This window comes from Peromyscus eremicus, chromosome 19 (assembly GCF_949786415.1).
Source record: "Peromyscus eremicus chromosome 19, PerEre_H2_v1, whole genome shotgun sequence".
Taxonomy (NCBI): domain Eukaryota; kingdom Metazoa; phylum Chordata; class Mammalia; order Rodentia; family Cricetidae; genus Peromyscus; species Peromyscus eremicus.
The window spans coordinates 41,306,635-41,330,809 of NC_081435.1; the positions used below are offsets into that span (position 1 = coordinate 41,306,635).

The 24,175-nt window shown below is 40.9% G+C and overlaps 1 protein-coding gene across 1 annotated transcript in view; it reads left to right on the top strand.

Annotated features, from left to right (window-relative positions):
• Positions 1–3,041: 3,041 nt before the first annotated feature.
• The window catches only part of Snx2 (sorting nexin 2), a 43,023-nt gene continuing 21,889 nt past the window's right edge, over positions 3,042–24,175 (top strand). Inside the window, exons 1-3 of the mRNA XM_059246339.1 lie at positions 3,042–3,221; positions 14,997–15,114; positions 20,177–20,340. Coding sequence (XP_059102322.1) covers positions 3,114–3,221; positions 14,997–15,114; positions 20,177–20,340 — 390 coding nt within the window. The 5' untranslated portion in view covers positions 3,042–3,113. The remainder of the gene's footprint in view (positions 3,222–14,996; positions 15,115–20,176; positions 20,341–24,175) is intronic.

Consider the following 24,175-nt stretch of genomic DNA (forward strand, 5'->3'; position numbering starts at 1 on the left):
TTGTTGTGTTGGAGATAATGTTACAGTTGCTATGATCAGGGCTAGGCTGATCCAGTGAATGGAATCTACCACTGGCCTGGGTGGAGACCTAATATTCCAGGATTCCTAGAACACGAGTTAACCCAGTTGGGTCTATCAGTTACTTGGCTAAAAGACCATTGCTCTAGAAAGTGGATTCATCTATTACCCCACTAAAGAAATGGGAGGAATAATCATTCCTTTAGTGAGATACTACATTTTCCTTTCCCAGAACTGCAGCCCTCTGTGCAGTTACTACAGAGCCAACCCTGGGTTGCATTAAGTCGGCTCCATGAGAAAGGCACACTTTTCACTTTTTCTTTTTTCCTTTTTGGTGCTGGTCAGAGCCCAACATGCTTTCTCTGGTACTTTGGGCTTTTTCACTATTTCTCTGAAGCTATCTCTCCCACCTCACCCCTGCCATGTGGCTACTTGCTCAGTGAACATCTGTGCTAAACTCGAAAAGGCATTTCTTTCTTTCTTTCTTTTTTTTTTTTCAGAGCTTTATTAAGAGGAGAGAGAGCAAGAAAGCGCCAAAGAGATGCAGAGAAAGACAGACAGGGACAGAGAGACCAGGCAGAGGGAGAGTACAGAGAGCGAAAAGGCATTTCTTTCTTCTTTTTCTCCATCTCCCTTCAGCTGCTAAAAGTTACAGCTTGCCTGCTTGGCTGTTTTTTTGCGTTTGTTGTTTTTTGTTTTTATACTCTAAATAAAGTTGTCTTGGAGCTTTTTTGTCTGAGTCTGTTCTTCAATCCTTCTATTAATGAGACTTAGAACCCTAAAGAAGGGGTCAATTTCCCTGGAAACACATGTCACCCTGATAGGACTTCCCAGAATTTCTTATTATAACCAAATCCAGGGTCTTGCACATTCCAGGCAAGCGCTCTAATACTGGACTCTGTTCCCAGCTCTCCATCTTGACTTTTAGTCTGGTCTGCTTCAATCTGAGGCAATGGTTTCCTGGAATTTTTATTTAATACAACTCTGTGTACAGGAAATGGTCATTCCTGACTATGAAAGAAGACAAAAAAAGTTCTCTTTATTTCTTTGTTTGAGACAGGGTTTCTCTGTGTAGTTCTGGCTGTCCTGGAACTGGCTTTGTAGACCAGGCTAGCCTCAAACTCAGAGATCTGCCTGCCTCTGCCTCCTGAGGGTTAGGATTAAAGGCGTGCATCACCATGCTTGGGTTTGAGTTCTCTTTATTCCTGTTTACTGCAATGTAGTGGCTACTCTTCCAGAGGATCCAGGTTCAATTCCCAGCGCCCACATGTCAGCTCATAACGCCTATAACTACAGTTCTAGGGCTTGCTTACAGTTACAGAACACTCAGATCTGCAGGCAGCAGGAACAGAAAAAAGCCTCTGGGCCCAGCTTGAGCATCTGAAATCTCAAAGCCTACCCCCCAGTGGCATACTGCCTCCAACAAGACCACACCTACTCCAACAATTCTACAATCCTAATCCTTTCAAATAGTGCCACTCCCTATGAGCCTATGGGGGACACTTTTATTTAAACAAGAGAGAGCAAGCCCCATTACTGGAGATCAAACTAAGAAATTTAAGCATGTAGCCAGGCCGTGGTGGCACACGCCTTTAATCCCAGCACTGGGGAGGCAAAGCCAGGTTGGTAAGCAAGGCCAGCCTGGTCTACATAAGCATGCTACACAGGTGATTGTCTCTCAAACTCCAGCCTTTTTGATTTTGCTTAAAAACATGGTATTTAGGCACAGTGGCACACACCTTTAATCCCAGCACTCAGAAGCAGAGGCAGGTAGACCCTGTGGATTAGAATCCAACTTGGTCTACATAGAATTCCAGGTCAGCCAGAGTTACATAGTGAGACCCTGTATGGAAAAGGAAAAAAAAAAAGAAAAAAGAAAAAATATCGTGTGGCTTTCTTGGCATACTGACACATGGCATACACTTGAGAGCAGTCTGGGCTTCATATTGACATAGCCTACAATCCAAGGAAAAAGAAGGCAAAACTCTCCCCAAAACTGGGATAAAATGTTGTATAGTTAATGGAATTGCAGCAGTGTACCAATAACAATTTATTCAGGGTCCCCTTTTTGCATTGTTTATGTGTGTATTTTGTAAGACAGGATCGACTGTAGTCCAGGCTGGCCTTGAACTCCTTGAACTTCTGATCCTCCTGCTTCAACCTCCCAAGTGCTAGAATTATAGACCCACACCCAATTTTATACTGTATGGTGCTGGTGATCACGCCAGGGCTTTGCACATGCTAGGCAAGTACTCTGCTAATGAAGCGACATGCCCACCCCAGGACCCTTCAATTATCCAGGGCTGCACTAATAGGTAGCTACTGACCAGGCATATGGATCTATTTAGATATAAACGAATTAAAATGAAATTAAATTTTTAAAAGCTCAGTTTCTCACGCTAGCCACATTTCAAGCGCCCACTAGTCCCGTGCAAACTGTCTACTGTGTTGGGAGAGTACAGGGAGAGAACACTTCCATTGTATCAGGAGTTTCTTATGGACCGCTCTGGCAACATTGGAGTGTTACCAATAATCAATCTTACCCTGAATCTGTGTATAGCCCAAGCTCAAAGGCTGGTGTCTAAGCTCTTCTACTTCCTAGTCCTGTAGTAACAAGTGTAAGAATTTTTTTTTTTTTTTTTTTCGGTTTTTCGAGACAAGGTTTCTCTGTGTAGCTTTGCGTCTTTCCTGGAACTCACTTGGTAGCCCAGGCTGGCCTCGAACTCACAGAGATCCGCCTGGCTCTGCCTCCCGAGTGCTGGGATTAAAGGCGTGCGCCACCACCGCCCGGCCAAGTGTAAGAATTTTGTCTGGTCAGCACGCAAGCAATAACTCAGTAAGGATGGCCAGATTCAAATGTGGAAGCAGGAGGAGCGGGGAGGAAGGGGCGGGGCCGGCTCGGAGCTCTGGGTCTTGCACTGTTCCAGTCGGGGGCGGAGCCTCGCGCCGGCCCGGGGCGGGGCCTCGAGAGGGGCGGGCCCGAGGGGCGGGCCGGGAGGCGGGCCCGCCAGCGGGTCGGCGCGCCAGCCCTGCCTTGCGTGCTCACGTGACAGGTCGACGAGGCCCGGCTCTTGCAGTCGTCCAGGCCAGCGAAGATGGCGGCCGAGAGGGAACCTCCTCCGCTGGGGGACGTGAAGCCCACCGACTTCGAGGAGCTGGAGGACGGAGAGGACCTGTTCACCAGCACGGTCTCCACCCTCGAGGTGAGGCGGCCGGGCCCCCGCCGGGGAGGCCCCGGCGCCGCGCGTGTCCCCGCGCCGCGCGCCTCCCTCGCCGCCTCTTCCCCCGCCGGGACTCGTCCCCTCCCCACTCCCGGCTCTTGTCCAGGCCAGGTCCGGTGACACCTGTGACGCTGGCCGCCCCTCGGGTGCCTGTCAAGGGGGCTGGGGCGGCCTGGGCGGCCAGGCCGGCCTCGGGACAGCAGCCTGCGGGCCTGGGGTCCGACCTCATCCTCCGGGGCGCCGGGACCCACCGATGGAACCTGGCCGTGCTTGCGGGCTCTCGGGCCTTCCGTGTCACTCGCGCCTCTTCCTCCAGGCAGGAGGAAGGCTTGTCCCCCGCTTCCCGGGCACCTCCGCTCCCTCTGGGATTTCAGCAGCCCCCCCCCCCCCCGGGTGAGAGGGGCTTGTGTCCCTGCCCACCGGTGGGTGCGCCCTGCAAGGAGAGAGAGCCGGGAAGTCATGAAGTGACCGCTCAGGGGCTGAGGGTCCCCCGGGAGGTCCGGGTGCTCTTTTCACCGTCCCTGTCCTTCATGGACTGACTGTTCGTTCTCTTGGAGATAGGAGCCTCTTTAAAAAAAAATAGGTAATTGCATTTAGTTAGTAGACTTCTTGGGGGGCCGAGATCTCGTGCGGCCCAGGCTGGGCTCGAACTCACTATGTAGCTGAGGATGGCTTTGAACTTCTGATCTTCCTTGCCTCTCTTTCCAAGTGCTGAGATCAGCTGACGTGAGCCGCCGCTTGGGTTTTAGACTTTTTAGGGGCTGTAATGTTTGGAAAATACAAAGTCAAAGGAGGGAGTTGGCCAGGAAACTTTTTTTTTTTAATTACTAGGGGAGAAATAGAAACAGATCTCCACTCCTTTTTCCTCTTTTTTTCGCATGGTCAGCGATCTCTGTAGCTGAGTGTTCCTGTTTTTGTCAAAGGAAACACTATGAGTTTAACCGTGTTGGCCCGCCTTTTTCTAGTCACATTTGAATTGCTTTACATTGAATGAGAGCGGAAATCCTAATTTTAAGCATGTAAGCACTTTGCTCGGAAAATTGTTTACCTGAGATGTAGTTTTTTTTTTTTTCTCTCTCTCTTTTGGTTATATTTAGTGTGTGTGTGTGTGTGTGTGTGTGTGTGTGTGTGTGACTTGCTTATGAAAATCAAAGAACAACTTTTGGGAGTTGGTTCTCTGCTCTCACTATGGTCAGGCAGCTTTCCCAGCTTAGCATCTCACCTGCTCTCTACTTTCTTACAAAGTTCTCTAGTTCAGTTCTGCACCAAATCAACTGGAATTAACTGTAAAACACCCTTATCTGAATTTCATTGACCTGAAACTGAAAACCACTAACTACATTCTACTAATTGTATCTGTAGTGGTGAAGCCAAACCCCACCTCCCCACAGACTGTAGATTCCTTGGATGGTGACTTGATCGTCTATACGTTCTAAACAAAATCTTGAGTATTTGTATCTTGATGCAGCTAATACTGGTTTAATTGTCAAAACCCTATCTCCTAAAATTAGTTAAAATTACTTTGCAGAATATGTTTTTCTGGGCAGGGAGAGTTAGTATCCTTGTGTACTTTGATATCTTTTGTGTAGCTTAAGGTGTGTTGAACATATCTTCAGGGTCCTAAAACCTGCATTGTCTTCCCTAGATACAATACACAGAGTAAAAAGGACTATAGTCTGTATCTCTACATTTGATGTTTGGCCTTTTTTTTTTTTTTTTTAAAGTCTGCATAGTTTTATTATGAATATACTTATTTTGGTTAATACACTGTGAAAGTTGTAAATAAAGTTGTTAATTGGTCATTGACCTGAACCTATTATCTCAAGAATTCATTTTAAAGAAAGTGGTGTGACTGTGAGAATTTTAGCTGTGTTTTAAAAGTTTTCAGGTTAGCATACAAGGTTCATTTTCCCCTCTTCAGAATGTTCGGGAAATATCTATGAGGGATCCTGTGTCATTACTTCACCTCTTTTACATAGAGCGTCTTACACTATGGGTGCAAAAGAATCCCCAGTATTCATGCACAGATGCCTGCACCTGGCTGCAATTCTATATGTTTAACAAATGCTTTTTCTTTCTCTCTGTGTAGCCTAGACTGGCATGGAACTCCTCTTGGTTGAGCCTGAGTGCTAGTGTTACAAACATGTACCTCCGCTCCTGGCTGTGGACTGGTATTTTTCTAGTACTTGGGTTGAACATGCTCAGCAACACTCCCAGCCTCAGATCAGTGTCTTTGAACTGTAGATAAAATTTATTCAGGGGTCTTGTTGTATGTATCATGATTCTATAGGACACTGTAGAGGCCTATAATTTATTTGTTTGTTTTGAGACTGGCTTTCCTACATATCATGATTCTGTAGGACACCATAGGGGCCTATCATTTGTTTGTTTGTTTGTTTGAGACTGGCTTTCCTACATATCATGATTCTGTAGGACACCATAGAGGCCTATTATTTGTTTGTTTGTTTGTTTTGAGACTGGCTTTCCTACATATCATGATTCTGTAGGACACTGTAGAGGCCTATCATTTGTTTGTTTTGAGACAGGTTCTCACTGTGTAGCTCTGGCTGACCTGGAACTCAATATATAGACCAGGCTGGCTTTAAACTCGTAGAGAACCTCTTGCCTCTGCCTCCTGAGTGCTGGGATTAAAGGCGTGCACCACTATGCCTGGTCCATCAGCCCATTTATTGATTGGGATGTTTGATTTCTTGTGTAGGTATTTTTTTGTATGTTCTGGATATTAATCTTCTGTCTGGTGTATAAAGATTATTTTTTCACTATTCTGTAGACTATCTCTTCACTCATTTGCTTCCTTTGCTGTGTAGACACTTTTTAATGTTCTGAAATCCCATTTGTAAGTTGTTAGCGTTGTTTCCTGAGTTAGTGGTGACCTTTCCAGAAAGTCCTTTTGCCAGCGCTTCCCCTGTCTTTCCTCTGACAGTTCTAGGGCTTCAGGTCCTGTTTTAGGGTCTTTAGTGCATTCAGAGTCGGTTTTTATACAAGGCCAGTAATCATCACTTTCATTCTTGTACATGTAGATAGCCGATTTTCCCAGGGCCATTTGTTGAAAAGGGTGTGTTTTCAGTGGTGTGTATTTTGGACATCTTTGTCGAAAATCTGGCTGGGAGCTGGTGAGATGGTTTAGTGTGTAACTTGCCGTCAAGCCTGATGACCACAGTTCCTTTCCCAAGGAGGTAACCAACTCCCTACACATTGCCCTTTGACCTCCACAATGGCATGCATATGCCCCTCATCTCCTCAATAAATGTAAATTAAATTTGTTTTTAATCAGGTGCCTGTAGTTGCATGGATTTATAGCTGGATCTTCTGTTTTATTCCATGTGCCTACTTGCTTGTTTTGTGCTAGTACCATGTTTTGTAGTGTCACTTGAAATCAGTTATGATTGCACCATTGCTGTTTTCCTTGCTTTCCAGTTTGTTGACGCTTCCATATGAATCTCAGTATTCTTTGTATTTCTGTATAGAATGTTCCTGGAATTTTGTTAGGGATTGCATTGAGTCTGTAGATTGCCTTTTGAAAGATAAATCTTCATAATATTAATTCTGTTGATCTGTGAGTGAGGGGAGTTATCTCATTTCATAGTGTCTTCAGGTTTATTTCTTTATTGTTTTAATTTTTTTGTAGAGGTCTTTTGCTTCCTGGGTTAGGTTTATTCCAAGATGTGTCTATGTTTGTTTATTTATTTTTAGAGAATTTTGATGGGATTGTTTTCCTAATTTCTTGCTTAGCATGTTTGTTATTAGTAAATAGGAAAACTGATTTTTGTCTGTCAGTTTATCCTGGCACATTACTGGAAGTGTTTGTCAGATGCAAGATTTCCTGGTGGAGTCTTTAGGGTCTATTGCATAAAAAACGTATCATCTACAAATAAAGATAATTTGACTTCCTTCCTATTTACATTCCTTTTATTTCATTCTCTTTATTTATTGCTCTAGCCAAGAATTCAAGCACTATATTGAATAGGAATGTTAGTGGATATCCTTGTTCCTGATATTAGTAGAAATGCTTGTGAGTTTATCTCCATTTATTGTGATTTTGACTATAGGCTTCTTTTATCATGGAGGATTTTGTCAAAAGCCTTTTCTGCATCTATTGAGATAATTATGTGATTTCTTTCCTTGAATCCATTCATGTGATATATAACATTTATTGGTTTGTATGCTATATCATCCCCACATCTCTGAAATGAAGTTAACTTGATCATGATGAATTACCTCTTTTGAAAAAAAAAAATGATGTATCCTGAGTATATGTATGTACACAGTGTGCATGCAGGAGCCCAAGGAGGCCAGAAGAGGGTGTTGGATCCTCTGGAACTAGAGTTACAGACAGTTGTGAGTGATCATGTGGGTGCTGGGAATTGAACCTGGGTCTTGTGAAAGATCAGTAAGTACTCTAACCACTAAGCCACCTCCCTAGCCCGAATTATCCTTTTTTTTTTAAGATTTTTTATTTTTTGTGTATGAGTTTTTTTTTTTTTTCCTTTTTCCCCAGGGGTGGGGAGGTGGCTGTATTAATGTATACTGTGTGCATGGCTCATGCATTCAGAGGTCAGAAGCATCTGGAGTAACTGGAGTTACAGGTAGTTGTGGTCCACTATGTGGGTGCTGGTGGAACCTGGGTTCCTCTGCAAGAATAACACATGCTCATAACCTCTGTCTGAGCCATCTCTCCAGTCCCTGAATTACCTTTGTGATTTGATCTTGAATTTGGTTTGTAATTATTTTATTGAGGATTTTTATATCTGTAATTTTCTTTTCTTTCTTTCTTTCTTCTTTTTTTTTTTTTTTGGTTGTGTTTTTGTCTGGTTATGCCACCAACATAACACTGGAGTTGTAAGAAGAGTATGGACACATTCTTTTCTTTTCTATTTTATGGACTACTTTGTGAATGATTGTTGTTGATTCTTCTTACAAATTTGGTAGAATTCTGTAGTGAATGCATCTTGGGCTGGATTTCTTTTAGTTGGAAGATTTTTATTACTGTCTAAATCTTGCTTGTCACAGACCTGGTTACATCATTTATGTCTTCCTCAGTTTTACATCAGTAGGTCATATGCATCTAGAAATTAATTTCCTCTTGGTTTTCAAATTTAGTGGAATATAAGTATTTTAAATTTAAAAAGGATTTATTTTTATTATTTTTATGTGTATCTGTGTGGGTGAGTGAATGCTGCATGTATGTGGTTCCTGTGGAGGCCAAGAGAGAACATGAGATCTCTTGGATCTAGAGTTCTAGGCCTTACAGGCCACCTGACATGGATTCTAGAATTCAACTTGGGTCCCCTGGAAGGACAGCAAGTGCTCTTATCTGCTGAGCTATCGCCCTAGCCCCAAAATACATTCTTAATGTGTACCTTATGATTTTATGGCTGATTCTTTTCCATTGTATTGGGGGTTGGGATGTGTGCTGCCTACATACAGTGCATGTGTGGCAGTCAGGACACATTTGGGGGGTTGATTCTTTCAGTTATGTAGGTCCTGGGAAACTTGGGTTGTTGGGCTTGGCTGAGAGCCCCTTTACCTGTTGAGTCATCTCACCAGCCCAGATTTTTCTGACTTTTTTTTTTGGAGACAGGGTTTTTCTGTGTAGCCCTGGTTGTTCTGGAAATTGCTCTGTCAACCAGGCTGGCCTGAAACTTGAGACCTGTCTGCTTTTCCAGTGCTGGGATTAAAGACATGCACCACCGATTTTGACTTTCATTGGTTGTCTACCTTTTCATCTCTTTATTGAGTTTGTTTATTGATCTTGTTCTTTTAGTTTGACTAAATGTTTTTTAATCTTAGTTATCATTTCAAAGAATCAACTCTTCATTTGGGGGGGGGCATTTGTATCTTTAAAATTTTCTGTCATTTATTTCCTGATTTTTTTTTTTCTTTTTCAATTTACTGACTTGGGTTTGCCTTGTTCTTGTATTTCCAGAGTACTGAGGTTATGTGAGAACCCTCTGATTTTTTAAAATATAGGCACTGGTAGTTATGAACTTTCCTCTTAGGAGTGCTTTCATTATATCCCATAGGTTTTGATATGTTCTCTACATTTTCATTCAATTCTTAGAATTGTTAAAATTTTCCTTCTTGATTTCTTCAATGACCCATTTATCTTTCAGTTGGGTGTTGTTTAATTCCCATGAGTTTGTGTTTTCTATAGCTTCTCTTGTTATTGATTTCTGCTTCATTACACTGTGGCCAGATTGGAAACAACAAAAAGCTATTCTGGTTTTCTCTATTTGTGTTCTAATAGGATCTATTTTAGAGAAAGTTCCATGGGCTACTGAGAAGAGCCTGTATTTTAAAAATTTATTTATTTATTTATTTATTTATTTATTTATTTATTTATTTGGTTTTTTTTGAGACAGGGTTTCACTGTGTATCCCTAGTTGTCATGGAACTCACTCTGTAGGCCAGACTAGGCAGGCCTTGAACTCACAGAGATCTGTCTGCCTCTGCCTCCTGAGTTCTGGGACTAAAGGCGTGCACCACCACCCCTAGGCTTTATTTTTATTTTTTAAATGGTGGGTGGGTGTGTCAGGGTGTATGCAGTTGCACACGTTAGAATACATGGTTAGAGAGGGGTAAGTGAACAACTTTGTGGAATTGGCTCTCCCCTTCAATATTTTGTTTGTTTGTATTGGTGGGATAACCTGTCTTATTGGTGAGAGTAGGGTATCAAAGTCACCATTATTGTGTTGAGGTTAATTTGATCTTATATCTAGTAGCGTTTGTTGTATGAATTGGGTGCACCCATGTTGTGTACGTATGTTTAAGTTGTAGTCTTCTTGGTGGATTGCTCCCTCATCAGTATGAAGTGACTTTCTTTATCTTTTGGCTTGAAGTCTGTTTTGTCAGATGTTAGCAGAGTGACACATTTACTGCCTGTTTTTCTTTCCTTGGAATGTGTTTTTCCCATCCTTTCACTCTGTTGTTTCGTTTGTCTTTGATGGTGAAGCACATTTCTTGGAGGTAGCAAATATGGAGATCCTGGTTTATGTTATTTATTTATTTATTTATTTATTTTTATGTGTATGGGTGTTTTGCCTGCATGTATGTCTTTGCACCACATCCAAGCTTGGTGTCCACAGAGGCTAGAAGAGATCGTTGGATCTCTTGGAAGTGGAGTTACAGGTGGTTATGAGCTACCTGATGATGGGAATGCTGGAAATTGAACCCGGGTTCTCTGCGATAGCAGCAAGTGCTGTTAACCATGGAGTCATCTCTCTACAGCCTTGACTTTTAAGTTTTAAAAAATTGTGTTTGTGTGTGTGTTTGCCACAGACTTTGAGAACCATCTGGGTCAGCTGGGCACTGGTCACAGTCTTTTCTACCTGCTTCTCTTACAAAGATTGCAGGTGGCTTAATGAATTATTTTATAGCAATTATATCTTGAAGGAGTAGACATTATTGTGTGTTTTACCATCACACAAATGGACCTTCTGATCCTCTTATCTCACCTGGAAGTCCTGTGTTTTGTTTTTGTTTACTATTTGTGTGTGTGGTATGTGGCTTATAGGAGTTGTTGTCTCTATCACGTGGTTTCTAGGAATCAAACTCAGGTTTGTCATCAGGATAGACAGCAAGCGTCCTACTCACTGAACCATCTTGCTAGTCTTTTGGGGTTTGTTTGTTCGTTCGTTCGTTTGTTTTTGAGAAGGGTCTCACTTACATAGCCCAGGCTGGCCGTAGGTTTTCAGCTTTCAGCAGTTCTCCAACTGTACCCTCCCAAGTTACGGCGCTGCAAGCATGAACCACCATGCTTCACTATACCTCTTTCTCTGAACAGCATTGTTAAGGTACAGCTTACGGGCCAAATTGTTCACCTGTTAGGGTGTGCATTCCTGTGGTTTTTAGTATAGTGAGATATATGTATCTGTTACACAGTTAGTTTTAGAATATTTTCACTATTTTAGAAACATACCATGTACCCTTCAGATGTTGTTCTGCCATTTTCCCAGTCTCTAACCTTAATATAGCAACTAATCTATCTCTATAGATTTCCCTGTTCCGGAGTTTGGATGAGTAGAACCATATTAAGTGTGTGTGTGTGTGTGTGTGTGTGTGTGTGTGTGTGTGTGTGTGTGTTTAAATGTTTGTTTTTCCTACTCAGTATTTCGGGGGCAAGAGATGTTATCATGGTTCATTGTCTACAGCTATGACAGTGTAAATAAATGAAAATAGGGTCTTGCCTTGTAGCTCAGAGTGGCTGTAAGCTTGTGATCCTCTGGCTTCAGTTTCTCCTCAGTGCTACAGTCTCAGAAGTTTGTCACTGTGCCTGGCTTCCACTTTCATGGTGATGCTTTTCAGTGTCATGCTCAGTATCTGTGAATGCAGGGTCACAAAGATTAAGGCTTTGGTCTCTTTTCTTTTCTCTTTTCTTTTCTTTTCTTTTCTTTTTTCTTTTCTTTTCTTTTCTTTTTTTTGAGACAGAGTTTGTCTGTGTAGCTTTGCATCCTGTCCTGGGACTCACTCTGTACACCAGACTGGCCTCAAACTCACAGAGATCCGCCTGCCTCTGCCTCCCGAGGGCTGGGATTAAAGGTGTGCGCCATGACCACCTGGCTGACTTTGGTTTTCTTTAACCATTTTTTTTTTCTCTCTCTCTTACAATGTAGTCTGGGCTGCCCCAAAATTAGTAATCCTCCTCCCTCGTTTTCCCATTGTTTGGATGGTATGAGTGCCCCACCACACATGACTTCTTTGCTTTTCCTTTATTTAGTTTAAAAAAAAATGTTGTGTTTGTGTGCAGATGTGCATGTGGGTGCCCACAGAGGCCACAAGTAGGTGTTGGACCCCTGAACACTGAGTTTGTAGGCTGTTGTAAGCTGCCCCATGTGGAACTGGGGACTGGATGTGAGTCCTCTGCAAGAACAGCAAAAACTCTTGATCACTCAGCCAGTTCTCCAGCTTCCTTCGTTCTGTTCCAAGATGTGATCTCATGTAGCTCAGGCTGGCCCCCAGACTTGCTTTGTAGTCAGACATGGCTTGATCTACTAACCTCCCTCCCCCTGCCTCCACAAAACACTAAGATTACATGTACCACCATGCCCAGAAGATCAAAATGAAGATTAGAGGAATGTGGGTGTGGTTCAGCAGTAGAGTATTTGCCAGGCATGTGTACAGGGCTCCAGGTTCAACCTCTACCACCACAAAAACAAAAGAAGCATTCATCCTACAAAAAGTTTACTAACCACTAAAGAAGGAAACATTTTTTTGCCCTATGAAATTAAGAAATTCTGTTGTAGGTCTACTATTAATGTAGAAAGGTAAGCCATAGACTGCTTGAAATAGCTGTAATTTAAATCTGACTCCCTCTCCCAAACAAACCCTTTTATCTAAAAATATATAAAGACCCTCTACAAGCTGGGTGATAGGGGTGCACACCTTTAATCCCAGCCCTCTGGAGCAAAGGCCGGCAGATCTCAGAGTTCGAGGCCAGCCGGGTCTATTGAACAAGTTCCAGGACAGCTGGGGCTACACAGAGAAACCCTGTCTTGAAAAAAAAAACAAAACAAAACAAAAAAACTGTTAATGTTTATTTTTTTATTTTATTTTTACAAAATGCTTGAAACATGTGTCAGTCTTGTCCCTCCATGGGACTTAGATCCACCATGGAACCGTATCTCTGGGCATGTCTTTTCCGGTTCATCTAGGTTAGGTTAATTGAAGTGGGAAAGCATATTACAATGAGTGATTTACTACACAGACCAGTACAGAGAGGTTCATATAGGCATAGCATTAAGTAGGAAAAACTGCTAGGTATGATAGAGTCCCAGTAATCCCAGACTTTGGGAGGGGGAGGAGGCAAGAGGGCTTCCGGTTTCTAGATCTGCCTGGGTTACATAGCCAGGTCTTATTAAAAAAGAGAAGAGCTCCAGGCGGTAGTGGCACACGCCTTTAATCCCAGCACTCGGGAGGCAGAGGCAGGCAGATCTCTGTGAGTTCAAGGCCAGCCTGGTCTCCAAATCAAGTTCCAGGAAAGGCGCAAAGCCACACAGAGAAACCCTGTCTCGGAAAAAAAAAAAAAAAAAGAAGAGTAATTAAATTTTCCAGATGGATATAGTGCACACCTACACACAACTACATGGGTGGCTGAGGCATGAGAGTGCAAGTCCATCCTGGGCTGTGCTACATATAAAACCCCTTGTTACCAGAAAAGAAAAAGTATCTTGAGAGATAGCATAGCTTTAGTTTGAAAATATAGAATCTTAGATATGGCTGTGTTCGTAATTCACCTAGCATTAAATCTGTGTGTACCTCAGTACACTTGTAGAGGTTAGAGGTGACTTTGAGAATCAGTTCTCTGAGAGACTGAACTCAGGTCATCATGTTTGGTAGTAAGAGCCTTTGTCACAGGCTCTAGTTTATTTTATTTATGTATTTTTGTTTTGGTTTCTTCGAGGCATGGTCTAGAACTTTCATTGTAGTTGGGGATGACCTTGAACTCCTAATCCTCTTGCCCCATCTCCCAAATTCTGGGATTGCAGGTGTAAACTACCATGTGTGCCCTCTATTTTCTTATTCTAAAGCAGGACTTTGAAATATCTACCCCCAGTAGAAAAATAACCATGATCTTAAAAAAAAAAAAACACTGACTCTTGTAGCTGGAGTTTTCTCCAGTCCTGCCTGGCCCATGGTCAAGACAAATCTCTCTCACCTGTCAGTCCTGCAGCCATTGAGACCCAAATAAACACACATAGGCTGATATTATTTAAAACTGCTTGGCCATTAACTCAGGCCTACCACTGACTAGCTCCTACACTTAAACTCAGCCTTTTCTGTTCATCTATATGCTGCCACATGTTGCATGGTTTTACCTGTATGCCTGTTACATGCTACTCCCTGGAAGGTGGGCTGGCATCTCTTGACTCAGCCTTCCTGTTCCCAGAATTCTCTTCTCTGCTTGTCCCACCTATACTTCCTGCCTGGCTACTGGCCAGTGAGCATTTTATTTATACAGAGCGATATCCACAGCAGACTCTTTTTTGTTTTTCAAATAATTTATTTACTTTATTTTATGTGCATTGGTATTTTACCTGCATGTATGTCTGTGTGAGGGTGTCAGATCTTGGAGTTACCAAAAATTGTGACCTGCCATGTGAGTGCTAGGAATTGAACCCAGGTCCTCTGGAAGAGCAGCCAGTGCTCTTAACCCCCAACTCGTCTCTCCAACCCTGACTCTAAAAATCAAGGGACTTGTTCCAAATTTTGTTGTATTGTGGATAGTATGGTTTTGTTAATTATAACTAAGGATGATAAATACGTGCTTTTAAAGGGATGATATTAAGAGACTGTTGAGCAAAGGCGTTGCTTATAGTGTATTTTGAACCTTAGAGAAGAAAATATAAGTAGCTGTTCTTCCCCCACCTCTCGCCCTCGCGGCCCCCCCCCCCCCCCCCGCCCTTGCCCTCACCCTCGCCCCCCCCCCTCTTGCCCTTGCTCTCTTTTTTGGTTTTTTGAGACAAGGTTCTCTCTCTCTTTTGGTTTTTTGAGATAAGGTTTCTCTGTGTAGCCTTGGCTGTCCTGGAACTCACTCTGTAGACCAGGCTGGCCTCTAACTCACAGAGATCCCCCTGCCTCTGCCTGCCTCCCAAGGGCTGGGATCAAAGGTGTGAGCCACCACTGTCTGGCATTGTTTTCCTCTCTAATCAAGAGAATGCTGTATTTCTTTAGTTTATGAGGTACAATAAAAATCAAGGAAGCATTCCAATCCATTGTCCACTATTGTTCTTTTAACAGTCAAGTCCATCCTCTCCTGAACCAGCCAGTCTTCCTGCAGAAGATATTAGTGTAAATTCCAATGGCTCCAAACCTGTAGAAGTCATTCTAGACGATGACAGAGAAGATCTTTTTGCAGGTAATTGTCATATCTTGATTTTTTTTTCTTTTTTTAGTAATAACCAATTATAATAGTATATGCTTTTAGAATACTCTGTAGGCAACTGAAATTCTGTGTCTTAATGGGAACTCTTCTTGTAACATTCTAAAAAGTGAATCTGAATATGATCGATGCCTGTAATCTTAGCATTTGAGACACTGAGGCATGAGGATTGCTATGAGTTCAAGGTCAGCCTGGCTTATAGGGTGAGACCTATAACCAACCCAAAACAAAACAAAACAAAACATAAACTTAGCAGGCTAGGGCCTATCTAGTTAGGCCGCTCTGTAAGAAATACACGCAGACCAGTAAGAGAAGCAAAACTGCCCTTTATTTTTAAGCATTTGAAAATAGGTACATGGTATTGACCATACCCTTGGGAGGTAGCAATGACTCTATTGTTTTTGTTGTTATTATTTCTTACAAGTTGTCACAAAGCAAAATCAAAGTATGGATTTAAGAATCACTATATGGGGGCTAGAGAAATGCCTCAACAGCTCTTCCAGAGGGACCCAGGTTTGATTCCTAGCACCCACATGGTGGCTTACAGCCGTCTGTTAATAGGAGATTTGATATCTTCTTCTGGCCTCTGGTGGCACCAGGCACACATGTAGTTCACAGATATACCTGCAGGCAAAACATCCATACACATAAAAAATAAAAAAGAATCACTGTGTGTTATAGGTTTGTTATTAGGTAAGTTGATGGTTGAGTTTGTTTTGGATGTAAGGATAGAATTTGGTGTAGTCCATTCTAACTTAAAAAAAATGCTTGACTCTTCTAAATAGTTAGGCCTTAAAATTGTTAAGATTTAAGTTAGCATTTTAATATTGAAAAGCAAAAATTAAAATTTTAATATTGACACAAAATTAAAATAGTAAATATTTTTTATATAGCAACATAATTTACATAATTGGCTTTAAGTTATTAATGTTCTCAACTTTTGTAGTGGTCCATAAGCTCTGTGCCCCTTGAAATATTTATTTGTAACAAAGGAGTTTGTGTACAGTGTTGAAAATCTACAACTTTTTGTTAAATTCACATTTGTACTTGGAAAGTACAATTCTTTATTGCAAAAGTCCATCTAATTTCCATTTTGATAGCCTGTAATAAAGGTTGTTGAGAGTGTGAGGCCATCCTAGGCTATATAATGAGTAACAAGATCAGGATACTTAGCAAGACTGTGTCAAAGAAAGAAAGAACAACAGCATATTGTCAGTATTGGTTTAAAGACTAAATAATTTGGGGTTGGTGAGAAGGAATCAGTGGGTGAAGTTCTTTCTGTATAACACTGACTATTTTTGAGTTTGATCCAATGAACTCTCAGGAAGTTGAGAGAACTGACTCTGAAAACTGCCCTCTGACCTCTACGTGTACTCTGTGGCATGTATTCCTGCACTGCCATACATACACCATGCATACATACTCACACACCAAAATTTTAAATAAAATCATTGTTATGTTTTACAGTTTAACTTAACTATGTTTTATAATGACATCTTTGGGTGATCTAAGACTTTTTTTTTAAAATTATACTATGTTTGGTTCATATTTATTTATAATGCATTTAAGCAGATCTCTCTCTTTTCCTATGGAAGAGTATGATGCTAGGAACCTGTAAGTACAGCATATGCTATCAGGATGATGAAACTTGTATCTAGTAGTAATAACATATTTTCGGTGCACAGAATACAGATCTGGCTAACGCAAAGTAGCCATTGTGATTTTATAAGCCAAAAAGAAACCAGCTAGTGTTGCTGTGTGTGCTGTTGTGTTTTAGATAACTTATAAAAATTTATGGGTAGTTCATAGCAGCATCATACTGAAAAAAATTAACTGTGACATGTTGTTACTTCCTTATAAGATATTCACCAAGTGTGTTCAACTATCTAACCCTTCTCCATTTGGTACATCTTAAAAGAATGCCTGAATATTGACAAAATCAATGTGTATTCACCCTCAAGTTATGTAGCTCTCTATCTTCCTTAACCTTTAGCTCCTCTGTTTGGAACTGAGCCCTCTATATTTGTAGTTGCTTACTTAAGCTAGAAGTCATGTCACCCATTTCAAGTCTGGACATAGTGATACACACCTCCAATTCCAGCATGTGGGGTGGCAACTGCAGGAGCAGATGCTCCTCAGTAACATGAGTTGGAGGATTCATGAGACCATGACTTTTTTTTTATTTGGTTTTACTGTTAGCCTTGACTATCCTAGAACTAGCTCTATTGACCAGGCTGGCCTTGAACTCACATAGCTCTACCTGCCTCTGCCTCCCAAGTCATGTGCCATCACTGCCAGCCCAGACCATGTCTTAAAAACACCAAAAATTTAAAGGCAGACCGTCAATGTGCTGAATCTATGCCTATCGATTTGATTTCTTCTCTTTACATATTAGTTGCTTAGATCCCACTTAGCCTTACTTCAAGTTTCCTGTCCTTTGTTGTTGAAGCAGCACCCAAAACTTTGCACCCAAAACTTTGCATCAGTGTAGTAAAATGTCACTGAAAAACTTCGGATGGCTTTAACCTGGTGGTTCTCAACCTTCCCATGCTGCGACCTGTTAGTACAGTTCCTCATGTTGTGATGGTGACCCCCAGCCATAACATTACTTTTGTTGTTACTTCATAATGTAAATAGGTGATATGTGACCCCTGTGAGAGGTCACAGCCTACAAGCTGAGAACCGCTGAGTTTACACTGATGTCAGTGCATTTCTGTTGTTGGTTTGTTGCTGCTCGTGTGGTGTTGCTGTAGCAGTGCTTCCTCGGGGTTCATGGGCGTTGATGGGGCTCTGCAAACTTCTCACACCTTGGTTTCTTTTTTTTTTTTTTAAAGATTTATTTATTCATTCATTTTATATATACAGTGTTCTGTCTGCATATATGCCTGAAGGCCAGAAGAGGCCACCAGATCTCATTATAGATGGTTGTGAGCCACCATGTGGTTGCTGGGAATTGAACTCGGGACCTCTGGAAGAGCAGCCAGGGCTCTTAACCTCTTGAGCCATCTCTCTCTAGCTCCACACCTCGGTTTCTTTAAAAAAGCATTTTTACACGTGTGAGTGTTTTTTCTGCATTCGTATGTGTCACCAGGTGCATGCAGTGCCTGTAGAGGCATTAGATTTCCTGGAACTGGAGTTATGGATGGTGATGAGCTTCCATGTGGGTTCTGGGAACCAGTAGAGCAGCTTAACAACTGAGCCATCCCTCCAGCCCATCACACCCAGTTTTGATGTACTACTTTTTACTTTCATACATTGTTGACTTTTTTGTTTTTAAGACAAGGTCTCACTATGTAGATCAAGCCACAACCTTATAGGGATCTACCTGTTTCTGCCTCCCAAGTGCTGGGATTAAAGGCGAGCACCACCATGCCAAGCTTATTGTTGACGATTTTTAGCTTTCACATTTTTCTTATTATATTTATTTATTTATGAATTCATTTGTGTGTGTGTGTGTGTGTGTGTGTGTGTTGTGTATGTGTGTGTTTGTGCATGGAGGTCAGAGGATAACTTGTAGAATTAGCTCTCTTCCTACCATGTGGGTCCCAAGAATCAAACTCAAATTGTCAGGCTTGGTGGAAAGCACCTTTACCCAGTGAACCATTCTCTGGCCCTGTTTTCATTTCTTTAAAAAAAAAAGTGATAAATGTCTACAAAGCCTGAGTGGTCTAAGCTTTTAGTTTGTTCTGTCAGAGGCATATGCAGTCTGTTGTATCTGTAGTTTATATTTTCCCCTTTGGTTACCATAGTTTGGAAGATTTTAGTTATTAATCATTTTTATTTTAATACATAAATTTGAAGAGATTCATACCAGCTGTCTTGTCAACATCAAATAGCCAGTCCAAATAATTTGATAACATGTCAAGCTGTGTAATTTCAAGTTGACTGCTTAAAGTGGCTCCCTGACCACAATTACTGCTTTCCCCAAATCCCAAGAATCCAGAAACCGTAGGCTGAAAACCATTGGTCTGATCCCTTGTTTGCCTTATAATTTCATCTTCTTGGTATTAATTCTACAAGCCAGCAGGGCTGTTTTGTCTTAGGCTCACTGATTAAATTTCACTGTCCTGGCCTTTTTTTTTTTTTTGTCTTCTAATTATGCTGTTATTCTATTTGCATGGAATTTTTCTCCACCTTCTTCCTATATCTTGTTTAAACCATCTCAAATCAGAGTCACAGACTATTTCTGATTTTCCACACCCTGAAGTATTGACTCCTGTGTCTACTCAAATTATAGTGTTTGTTCTACCGTTCATATAGTAATTGAATGTCTTATAACATTCTTTATTGTTCTCTTAAGTCTTTTATTATTTTTTAACATTCCACATGTCTTGTTTTCTCAACTAGATTATAAACTCCCTGAGGGCAGGTATGATTTTTTTTCCATTTCTTTGTGTTTCTTCATTGCATTTAGCACAGTATTATATAGTCTGTAGACTTCAGTTTATTAATGTGGTTTGATTTTAAATATATTTAATTTTAGATATTTCAAGTGAATGAGCATTTAAAATTAAAACTTAAACATCTCTTTGCTTTGTGTCATATTTGTATATTCAACTAATATCCAGTAATCTTTGGCAATTAATTGCTTTAGATTACTAACTTGGTGGGTTTTCCATAACAGATTTTTAATCCCAATTGGGATAGTTAAAGGTAGTTTTCTTCCATAAAATTTGTTTTTATGTGTATGAAATAATCATATTAGCCTGAATAAAATCTTTGAAAGGTAAGTTACCACATGTAAGATGTATTACCAATACAAACACAAATGAATGTGGAATTATGCACATCATTGCTTTTCTCCTAGTATAGATAATTAAGCAGACTTAATACAGTTCTTCATAAAAATCAATGCAGTTCCTGTTTGTCGTAAAATTTTCATAAACAACTAAATAATTAGTTGCATAAAGTCCCTTGTAGTGATAACTTATAAGTCATGGTACTTTTGAGACTTATTTGTAGGTATGTTTTTCATATTTCATGAACTGCTATATATATGCTGTACTTTCCTTGATTAACTTGTTTCATTTATGTCTAGAAGCCACAGAAGAAGTTTCTTTGGACAGTCCAGAAAGGGAGCCTATCCTCTCCTCCGACCCTTCGCCTGCAGTCACTCCTGTCACGCCCACCGCACTCATTGCTCCTAGAATCGAATCAAAGAGTCTTTCTGCTCCAGTGATCTTTGATAGATCCAGGGAAGAGGTATGGAGATGTTTTTAATGTGGAAAGACTACATATCTTTGTTCCTTACCCAGCACTTCTCTCCTGTTCAATTATTGCTAATCAAAGCCTTACAGACATTTTGGATGGAAAAACTCTACTAAGAAAAAAGGTGTGGTGCCACATGTCGATAATCCCAGTACTTGAGAGGCAGAGACAGGTAGCTCTCTGTTTGTTAGAAGACAGCCTGGTTCTACAATTGAGTTCTAACCCAGCTAGGGTTACATAGTGTGAGACCTGGTGTTAAAACAGATGTGGCGTACACATACACTGATATCTTAAGAAATTGACCTAGCATATTATGTACATTCTTTTTGTTCTGGTTTGATTTGATTTTGAGATAGGGTCTTTTTGAGTCGTAGCCCATGCTGGCCTGGGACTTATAGTATCCCGACTGGCTTAAAACTCTACAATGCTCCCGGTCTAGCTCCTCTAAATCTTCCACCCCACCAAACCCTACCACTTAACCTTCTTAAATCAAAGAGTTTGAAGCTGGAGTGTAGCTCAGTGGTAGAGTGATTACTTCATATGCTCAGGATCCTAGATTCTGTCCCCAGAGCTACCAAAAAAGAAGACTGTTTAATGATTAAATTGGGTATTTGACATTTGTGGTCTTAGGATAATAGTGTATGCCTCTGAGGGTTCCTTTGTTGAACAGGTGATGGGTGAAAGTACTTAAGTGGTGCTATAAGTGGTTTTCTTTGACAGAGTAAATACTATTTGGATAGTGAATGCTATTGATACTTAAGATTGCTATCTAGCCCCTATTTATTTTTATAGCACTGAGGATTGGACCCAGGGGCTCTTGCATGAAAGGAAACTGGTTTACCTCTGAACTGTATGCCCAGCCCAAGCCTTTATCTTTATTTCTTTTTGAACTGCCTCAAGCTTTTAGTTTTCTGTTTTTTTTTTTTGTTGTTGTTGTTGTTTTTTTAAAGAGGCACAGATCAGTTAAAGTTGCTTTCTCATGATCTGATGATCGTTTTACTTTATTATAAAGGATAGAATTATTAAGAAATGACACACACACACACACACACACACACACAAAAACAAAAACCAAAGTAAAACAAAACAAAAAAGAAATGATACATTTGGAGAAGAAGAAAAAATCATGGTATGGAGATTATTTTAAATATAAAACATTTAAGCCGGGCGGTGGTGGCGCACACCTTTAATCCCAGCACTCGGGAGGCAGAGCCAGGCGGATCTCTGTGAGTTCGAGGCCAGCCTGGGCTACCAAGTGAGTCCCAGGAAAGGCGCAAAGCTACACAGAGAACCCCTGTCTCGAAAAACCAAAAAAAAAAAAAAAAAAAATATATATATATATATAAAACATTTAAAAATTATTCTACTGGAAATTTATAGCCAATGTAATTAAAGAATGAATATACAAATGTGAATAACCTCCTCAAAATAATACAAAGGGAAAGTAGTAAGATATAATAACTGAATACTCACACTGTATGATTCCATGATATGAATATTAAAATCAGATAAAATTAGTTAACAGTATGTGCAGCGTTAGATATAGGGTAACAGCTGCGTTGGAAGGGTGAAGAGGCATCACTGGAAGGCAAGCTGGAAGAGGTGGACTTGGTGCTTGCATTTCTCATTTGGGTGCTGCTTACAAAGGGGAGTTCACTTAACAGTTAATACATTTTTCCAAATCACAGTGTCCATGTAGAGAAGATTAGCTTAATGTCTCTATAAAAATGTGACTTTGAAAAGAAAGATGTTTAGGAGAATATGCTTTTGTTACAGCTTTAAATTACTAATATTGCCTTGACATTTTGGAGATTTAATACTCTGAGATTTCTTGTCCTTTGTTTTTTGCTTTTGTTCAGTGCTGTGAATAGAATCCAGGCCTTGTTTATGCTAAGCAGGCACACTACCTCTGAGTTAAGTTCCCACTGACCTTTCTGCAAACTCTTCCTGTTGCAAAATATTTGAAATGCTTGGGTTTGTTTCTTTGTTTTGTTGTTTCTTTGTTTTGTTTTTCAAGACAGGGTTTCTCTCTGTGGCCCTGGTGGCTGTCCTGGAACTCACTATACAGACCAGGCTGGCCTTGAACTGAAAAATTCACCTGCCTCTGCCTCCTGGGACCTGGGATCAAAGGCATGGGCCACCACAGCCTGGCTGAAATGCTTGGTTTTTTGTTTGTTTGTAATTTAAAATATTTATTGTTGTTTCATGTGTATTGGTGTGTTGCCTGCATGTATGTGTGAGGGTGTCGCGCCCCCCCCCCCCCCAGCTGGCATTAAAGACAGTTGTGAGCCATTATGTGGGTGCTAGGAATTGAACCTGGGTCCTCTGGAAAAGCTGAGCCACCTCTCCATCCCCAAAATGCTTGTTTTTAAATTGCCTTCAAAAGGGCCTCTCTGTAGTCCCATCAAGTTATTTTTCCTACTTGTTGATTTTGAAAATTGAGTTTTACAGGGCCTTTATTGTCTTCAAGAAAAAAATGTGTTTTTTATTAGATTAATTAGCAGAATTATTCTGTTAAAGTTGGTTTTAGATGTAATTTCTTTTTTTTTGGTTTTTCGAGACAGGGTTTCTCTGTGTAGCTTTGCGCCTTTCCTGGGACTCACTTGGTAGCCCAGGCTGGCCTCGAACTCACAGAGATCCGCCTGGCTCTGCCTCCCGAGTGCTGGGATTAAAGGCGTGCGCCACCACCGCCCGGCTAGATATAATTTCTACAAATATGTAAGTTTCTACTGGTTCAAATAATGAGTTCTTTTTAGTTATTCAGGGTTGGAAATTACAGGGCAAGGCTGGGGCTGGGATAATGACTTAGTGGATAGTGTGTGCATGCAGTTCGGATACCTTAACTAACATAAATCCCAATGCTAGAGAGCCAGAAACTGGAACCCTAGACTAAGTTAACTAGGTAGACTAGTCAAATCTGTGGGGTAGGGAAGCTAAATAAAAGTAAGGCACTAAGCATTTATTACTCTAAATCTAAAGATTGCATTCATTAGCTGAGTATGGTGGTGCACACTCTAATTCCAGCACACAGGATGTAGAGGCAAAGGAACAAGAGAGTCCATATTAAACAACAGCAACAGCAAAAAAGTCACAATAGTTAGAAAATCACATCCACCCCCCCTTTTTTTAAAAGAGTTTTCTGTTATTTTTTTCTATACATACATCTGAGGAGTTAAGACAACATTTTCTGTTCTCCATATGATCTTTATTATTTGAGTGTTTTGTTTGTTTACAGTCAGCATATGTATTTTTAAATTATTGTGATATGACCTTAGTAGACAGAAATAGTAAAAACTAGTCATTGATGCTGTAACAGTAATATAAGTTGGAATTTTAAAATTTTGTGTGCTTTGAAAATTTCCTACATGAGTACTGTGTTTTATGACTGTCCACTTGGTATTGGATCTCCCATTAGTGGGCTCATCCCTAGAGAACACAGATTCTCCCTCTCTGGCAGCCAGTGATTATCTATAGCTCTTCATCTAAGGGTAGGGATCTTGTGAAATTTCTCCCACCCACATTGGCATGTCAGCTGGTATTATCATCTGCAGATCTTGTTGAGGCAACCATATTGCTGAGATTTCATAGATGTTGCTTTCCTGTCATGCCTAAAGACAATATCTAGTAGTGATCTTCGGGCTCTTAGTTTCTTTCTGCCCCCTTCCATGATTTTCCTGAGCCTTAGATGTAGGGTTGCGCTGTTGGTCTATCAGTGGGCAGGGCACATGGCAGTCTCTCATTCTCTATATGTTGACTAGTTGTGGATCTCTGTAATAATCTCTGTCTTTTGCAAAAAGAAGCTTCCTTGATGATGGGAGAGAGCTACACC